At 34.6% G+C, this 8,237-nt stretch overlaps 1 protein-coding gene and 1 long non-coding RNA gene across 5 annotated transcripts in view; both read left to right on the forward strand.

The window, feature by feature from the left end:
* Positions 1 to 3,638, forward strand: part of LOC113830567 (nucleolar protein 58) — a 31,168-nt gene extending 27,530 nt beyond the window's left edge. For all 4 annotated transcript variants that reach the window (XM_070145405.1, XM_070145406.1, XM_070145408.1 and 1 more), the window contains exon 2: positions 1 to 3,638. This exon is cut by the window's left edge and continues 396 nt beyond it. In XM_070145405.1, coding sequence (XP_070001506.1) covers positions 1 to 492 — 492 coding nt within the window. In that variant the 3' untranslated portion in view covers positions 493 to 3,638.
* A 155-nt stretch (positions 3,639 to 3,793) lies between these two features.
* LOC138867896 (uncharacterized) lies at positions 3,794 to 7,943 on the forward strand. Its single transcript, XR_011399918.1, has 2 exons — positions 3,794 to 4,166; positions 4,414 to 7,943. It is a non-coding gene; the product is annotated as an uncharacterized lncRNA (long non-coding RNA).
* The last annotated feature ends 294 nt before the right edge of the window (positions 7,944 to 8,237 follow it).

Consider the following 8,237-nt stretch of genomic DNA (forward strand, 5'->3'; position numbering starts at 1 on the left):
AGGGTATCATCAGTCGCTGCAACAGTCCCAGTACGGCCAGTAACTCCAGCTTCCACACGGCTGAGGTCAGCAGCAGTAGAAAATAAGGAACAGACTGCAGTGGTGAAAAAGGAAGGTGTGCAGATTAAAGAAGAAAAGAATGAAGCAGCAGTTGTAGATTCACAGCATTCAGCTGCTGAGCAGAGAAGGGAAGTGAAATGCAAGAAACGCCATGCAGAAGACTCAGAAATGATGGTACATGCCAAAAGAGGCCGTGTGTCAGGTGAAGAGACGTCTGAAGTGACACCTAGTTCCTCTAAAGGCTCAAACCCTGGTACTGAAGGAGAAAAGTCTGCAGTTCATGAAAAACTGGAGATTTTGGAAAAGGAGTGTATTGAACTAAAACAGCAGAATCGTCAGCTGCAGCAGAGATTGTCATTATTCTGCAAACTTTTCAAGGATCCAAAGAAGCTTGCATTTGCATTAAAGCGAATGGAAGTTCAAGCCAACTAAATGTTTTTGTCATTGTAGTTACTCATCTGCCAAGAGAATCTGAATAGGAAGATATAACCCATTGCAGTTTTATGAATACACTTTATGTATATTCAACCTCATTGTGGCAAGGAGCCAGTTTCATGAATACACTTTATGTATATTCAACCTCATTGTGGCAAAGAGCCAGTTTTATGAATACACTCTATGTATATTCAACCTCATTGTGGCAAGGAGCCAGTTTCATGAATGCACTTTATGTATATTCAACCTCATTGTGGCAAGGAACCAGTTTCATGAATACACTTTATGTGTATTCAACCTCATTGTGGCAAAGAGCCAGTTTATGAATACACTTTATGCATATTCAACCTCATTGTGGCAAGGAGCCAGTTTCATGAAAACACTTTATGTATGTTCAACCTCATTGTGGCAAAGAGCCAATTTATGAATACACTTTATGTATATTCAACCTCATTGTGGCAAGGAGCCAGTTTCATGAATACACTTTATGTATATTCAACCTCATTGTGGCAAGGAGCCAGTTTCATGAATACACTTTATGTATATTCAACCTCATTGTGGCAAGGAGCCAGTTTCATGAATACACTTTATGTATGTTCAACCTCATTGTGGCAAGGAGCCAGTTTCATGAATACACTTTATGTATATTCAACCTCATTGTGGCAAAGAGCCAATTTATGAATACACTTTATGTATATTCAACCTCATTGTGGCAAGGAGCCAGCTTCATGAATACACTTTATGTATATTCAATCTCATTGTGGCAAAGAGCCAATTTATGAATACACTTTACGTATATTCAACCTCATTGTGGCAAGGAGCCAGTTTCATGAATATACTTTATGTATGTTCAACCTCATTGTGGCAAAGAGCTAGTTTCATGAATACACTTTATGTATATTCAACCTCATTGAGGCAAAGAGCCAATTTATGAATACACTATATATATGTTCAACCTCATTGTGGCAATGAGCCACTTTCATGAATACACCTTATGTATGTTCAACCTCGTTGTGGCAAAGAGCCAATTTATGAATACACTATGTATATTCAACCTCATTGTGGCAAGGAGCCACTTTCATGAATACACTTTATGTATGTTCAACCTCATTGTGGCAAGGAGCCACTTTCATGAATACACTTTATGTATATTCAACCTCATTGTGGCAAGGAGCCAGTTTCATGAATACACTTAATGTATGTTCAACCTCATTGTGGCAAGGAGCCAGTTTCATGAATACACTTTATGTATATTCAACCTCATTGTGGCAAAGAGCCAATTTATGAATACACTTTATGTATGTTCAACCTCATTGTGGCAAGGAGCCAGTTTCATGAATACACTTTATGTATATTCAGCCTCATTGTGGCAAAGAGCCAATTTATGAATACACTTTATGTATGTTCAACCTCATTGTGGCAAGGAGCCAGTTTCATGAATACACTTTATGTATGTTCAACCTCATTGTGGCAAAGAGCCAGTTTCATGAATACACTTTATGCATGTTCAACCTCATTGTGGCAAGGAGCCAGTTTCATGAATACACTTTATGTATATTCAACCTCATTGTGGCAAAGAGCCAATTTATGAATACACTTTATGTATGTTCAACCTCATTGTGGCAAGGAGCCAGTTTCATGAATACACTTTATGTATATTCAACCTCATTGTGGCAAAGAGCCAATTTATGAATACACTTTATGTATGTTCAACCTCATTGTGGCAAGGAGCCAGTTTCATGGATACACTTTATGTATGTTCAACCTCATTGTGGCAAAGAGCCAGTTTCATGAATACACTTTATGCATGTTCAACCTCATTGTGGCAAAGAGCCAATTTATGAATACACTATGTATATTCAACCTCATTGTGGCAAGGAGCCACTTTCATGAATACACTTTATGTATATTCAACCTCATTGTGGCAAGGAGCCAGTTTCATGAATACAGTTTATGTATGTTCAACCTCATTGTGGCAAGGAGCCAGTTTCATGAATACACTTTATGTATATTCAACCTCATTGTGGCAAAGAGCCAATTTATGAATACACTCTATGTATATTCAACCTCATTGTGGCAAGGAGCCAGTTTCATGAATACACTTTATGTATGTTCAACCTCATTGTGGCAAAGAGCCAATTTATGAATACACTTTATGTATATTCACCCTCATTGTGGCAAGGAGCCAGTTTCATGAATACACTTTATGTATATTCAACCTCATTGTGGCAAGGAGCCAGTTTCATGAATGCACTTTATGTATATTCAACCTCATTGAGGCAAAGAGCCAATTTATGAATACACTTTATATATGTTCAACCTCATTGTGGCAATGAGCCAGATTCATGAATAAACTTTATGTATGTTCAACCTCATTGTGGCAAAGAGCCAATTTATGAATACACTTTATGTATATTCACCCTCATTGTGGCAAGGAGCCAGTTTCATGAATACAGTTTATGTATGTTCAACCTCATTGTGGCAAGGAGCCAGTTTCATGAATACACTTTATGTATGTTCAACCTCATTGTGGCAAAGAGCCAATTTATGAATACACTTTATGTATGTTCAACCTCATTGTGGCAAGGAGCCAGTTTCATGAATACACTTTATGTATATTCAACCTCATTGTGACAAAGAGCCAGTTTCATGAATACACTTTATGTATATTCAACCTCATTGTGGCAAAGAGCCAGTTTCATGAATACACTTTGTATGTTCAACCTCATTGTGGCAAAGAGCCAATTTATGAATACACTTTATGCATATTCAACCTCATTGTGGCAAAGAGCCAGTTTCATTTCTTGAATATCATTGTGGCAGAGCCAGTTCTATGGAACACACTTTATGCATATTCAACATTATCAGGTCAAAAAAGTAATTTTGTAAGCTGATGTGCTCATCCAGGTAGCAAAGGGCCATGTTTGTATTGAGAGAAACCAGCCACCTAAAAATCTGATGGACCTTTAGCCTGTGTATGTTGAAATAGCTGTGGAAGAGCCAATTTTACAGGAAGAAATTGAAAGTTTGTTGAACTTATAATTATAGTTACGTATACAATTATTATAGTCGTTATGTATGCAAACTTCCTGTCAGGAGCTGATAATTCTTTCTGACCAAATTAAAGTTATTCATCTTTTTCATGTTAAGGATCTCATTTATTTTGGTTTGATTTTTTCTTTTATATATATATATATATATATATATATATATATATGTATATATATATATATATATATATATATATATATATATATATATATATGTATATATATATATATATATATATATATATATATATATATATATTTTTTTTTTTTTTTTTTTTTTTTTTTTTTTTTTTTTTTTTTTTTTACCATTAACCAATTACCTTTATTAAATTTTTGTTCAAGACTATTGTGACAAGAGATGAATTCCCCTGAACACCAAAGATGCTGGGTCAACTACTGACGATAAAGAGCTGATGTTAATGAATGTGCCCACTGTTTCAAACAGCAGTAGCAAAGACCCTGTTTTATTGCGCAGGTTGAAGGGTCAAACAAATTCCAGACTTCAAGGAACCAATATCATGAACACTATTTTCAAAACCACTTTATTAAGTTTTGCTTGATTTTATTTATTTATTTTTTTTTTTCTTGTTACTCTGTATAGCATACTTTATAGCATATCACGTGGTCCCCATGTGGTCCGTATCCATACCGCGTGGTCCACTATGCTTAGCATGCCACGCGGACCGTCCAGTCCACGTAGCCCGAGGGACGCGTACCCTGCTTGTGCTCGCTTGCGCCGCTGGTCAGAATATAAGGGTGGCCAACCTTGACCAAGCGAGCACAAGTGGGCTGCGCGTCCCTCGGGCCACGCGGCATGGACGGACCTCGTGGCATGCTAAGCATAGTGGACCACGCGGTATGGATACAGACCACGTGGGGACCAGATGGTATGCCATGCAGTATGCTATACAGAGTAACAAGAAAAAAAAGAATAAATAACATTAAGCAAAATTTAATAGTGGTTTTGAAAATAGTGTACATGATATTGGTTCCTTGAAGTCTGGAATTTGTTTGACCCATCAAGCTGCGCAATAAAACAGGGTCTTTGCTACAACTGTGGATACAGACCATGTGGGGACCACATGGTATGCTATGCAGTATGCTATACTCTGGTTAATACATTCAAGAAATTGTATGATACATTTGTCCTTATCTATTTTTACATTTTCTATTATTACATGTGTAATTGGATTATGTTGATAAAGTGCATTGAAATTATATAATTCCAAAAAGATTTTGATATATGACATAATTCATTGTGAAAACTTAAAATATATATAGCTATTGAGGGTAATTTTCCAGAATTTAGTTGTATCATTGTGGAATTTATTAACATCTCAAAATTATTTTTCAATAAATTTTATCAAATACTTAAACTGTATTTGCTGTAACCAAAACAATTTTTGCAGCTAAGAAATCAAGTCTTAGATGAACTAAAAGGCTATATCATGTGTTCTTTAATTTCATATTGAGGCATGATAAATAATCAAGTGTTTCAAAAAAGACGTGATTGTTTATGTGTAATGTAATAAAGTAATAATGATATTTTATAAACAAAGGTTTGTGAATTGTATGTGTATAAAGGTAAAAATTCAGGAGTCTGATATTTTTAGCCTTATCTTTGATGCTTTGGTTACTATACACTTCCTACACTTTGGTTAGCCTCCTTTGTTAATATACAAGCAACAGTATATTGTAACTGCTCAGATCTTCTATATCCATTTGCTCATAAGGAACAGATCTTTGGAATGGAGCACAACCACATTATGATGAAGTATGTATATTGAATGGCTACAGTGCTTGCTTTTTATGGAACAAGTGATGGTCAACATAAATTTCAAATCATTATGTAGCCTATATGTATACTCATATTAAGAAAAATTCCATAAATAGTAGAACACAATCACAATGCAAGAGATGCAAGTCCACAGTTTTTGGAATTTGGATTAATCCAGTTTGACTCGTTATTCATGGATTGTTGTGTTTCCTATTGTCAGACTATTTGGTTCAACTGTAGAATTGTGCATTTGGTGTTTCTTTTCCTGCTGTGACTTCTTTATTCAAGCATTTTATATAGTAAATGTTTTTGGAACTAAATTATATATTGCTACCAGCTTATATATATCTACTAGAATTGACATTAGAATCAGAGTTACTTCTTATTCTGTACAAGCTTTCTGAATTAAACACAGTACCTCACATTTATGTAGTCATTTCACTCACCCAGAGATCTTATTTTTGCTTGAGCAGTTTTAAATGCATCATGGTAATGTGACTGTAGTTATATTGTAGAAAAGTGGTCTTTAAACTGAAGTACTTAAAAGTTGATATCAGTTAAAGTAAAAAGGCTTCAAAGATAAGGCTAACTAAATCCATGATTGAAATGAATAATAATAATAATAATAAAACAATTTCAGTTTATACTATTACTGTACACCTTGCCTCACATATCACCATGACTAACTTGTTGACATTAGTCATCTCTGAGTTTGTGATATGAACTATATCACCACCTCCAAGATAAATCAACCTGCCAGATAGATCAACATGCCATTCATGGTGTTCGTTTTCGCACATAGGATGAAATATTTTGAAGCCTGGACTAATTATTGACTAACAATATATTTTGTCATAGATCTATTATTTCCCTTGTCATTTTGTTAGGTGTATCCTTTCATATTTTTATTATTGTCAATTATTCTGTTACCACATATAAGTGAACATTTAGTTTATTCCTATTTATATGAGTTCAGGAATGTGTTGTTATTTTTTTTTCTAAGTTATAAGTAAATGTATGTTGTCCACACCAGTAAATCTATTGACAAACCTTGTTAGCCAACAGTTTGTATGTATTTCTATACTGTGCTTTTGAACTGAAAAGAGGGTATGGAATAAAACATTTTTATAAAATTCCATTTTGAACATATATATAGGAAAATTGTGATTTAAGCTTTGTGTACGCACTTAATTATTACATAACTCTGAACAGATAGTTTGATAGTGTCTCACCTAGTGCATTCAGCCTCTTTAGCTAGCTATCATCTTGAGAGACCAAATCATGAAAGATTACATAAAGGAAACAAACTTAATTAGCTCTACAAAATCATTGGTTTGGAAGTTCAATTTATCATTTTTATGTAAAATTTGGAATTTTAGAGCCATATAATTAATATTATCAATTAAGTGTGACATATAGTTTCTCACATCTTATTATTATACTTCATAACAGTAATCTCTAGGGTGTTTTGTTAGAATATACTAATATTTTTAGTGTTGTCTATCTCAAGTTTTTACAAAAGGGAGCATTTTTGTACCTTTCTTCATATAACTTGTCTCTTGTAGATACACTTGTGATTTTACTGCTAAAACATTTATTAGAAATTTTCTCATACTTGTGAATCAGATCTGTTTTGATATTCTTTCATTTACTAATTTTTACCAAAAAAAGTTCCATGAATTAGTGGAATAAAAAATAACTGGCTATAGATCGGACCTTTATATATAATATTTACTAAAGGGAAAAGCAGCAGAGGTAGGTTGGGGCAGGTGGAGGTTTCTGGTGATAAGTTGGGAGAGTGGCTTGCCATAGTGCTTTGTCATCTTATTCATATACCACCTGACTAGATCTGTCTCTGCCGTTGTTAACCTAGCACATGGAAGGAGAGGTAGGTCAGGTAAAGTCAGGTTGAAGTGTCAGTATGCGAGAAGAGTGGCTAGCATAGTGTTTTGTCATCTGTCTTACATACCACCTGGCATACCACATACCACTGACCTGTCTCCACCTTTGTTGACCTAGCATACAGAAGAAGTAGGTCAGGTCAAGTTGAGGTCTCAGGAACTATGTGGGAAGAGTGGCTAGCAAAGTGATATGTCATCCTTCCCATATACTGCCTGACACCTGTACCTGACCTGACCTGTTTCTGCCTTTGTTGACTTAGCACATGGAAGGAAGAGAAGGTTAGGTCATGTCGAGGTGTCAGGCAGTATGCAAGAAGAGTTGCTAGCATAGTACTTTGTCATCCTTCCCTTATAGTGCCTGATAGCTGTACCTTACCCAACCTATCTTCATACAATTTTGAAAAACCTGAGATATGAGTAGATGAATATCTTATCATTATTTTGGTTTGTTGGCTTTTATACTTTTAAGAATACTTCTTTACAGAATGTTTATGATTTGTCTGCAGAATACTGTATACTCCAGGTTTTGTATTCTAAATATAGCATAAAGACTAGCTATTGTGTCAACACCTGTCCTTAGCAGCATTCTGTTGAACGTACTAAAATTATTCTTTACCTGGAAATAATCTTCCATATAGCAGTCATGAATATTGTGTAAGGTAATTAGATTTTCAGTTATGTATTTCCTTAATGAATTGTAATAAACTTTTAACTGTAAAATAGTTTTATACCCCAAGCTTAAGAACTATACATATTGATAGATAATTAAAAGCTGAAATAGTCTAGTTTTGAAAAATGTTTGTTTTGAAAAATGTTAGATACAATATCTGCATTTTTATAATTGTGCTGGAAATTGTTTGGTAATGCTGCAAAAAGTTTCAAACCTTTATTTGGAGAGCCTAATTGGGGTTTTAATCTCTGAATATATGTAGAAATATTATGGACGAGTTACTTCTGCTGAAATCTGTTATGAGGAAAGAAATAAAATTTGTGGGTAAAAATCCCCATTTACAG

The sequence above is a fragment of the Penaeus vannamei genome, chromosome 33 (assembly GCF_042767895.1).
Source record: "Penaeus vannamei isolate JL-2024 chromosome 33, ASM4276789v1, whole genome shotgun sequence".
NCBI classification, from domain to species: Eukaryota; Metazoa; Arthropoda; class Malacostraca; order Decapoda; family Penaeidae; genus Penaeus; species Penaeus vannamei.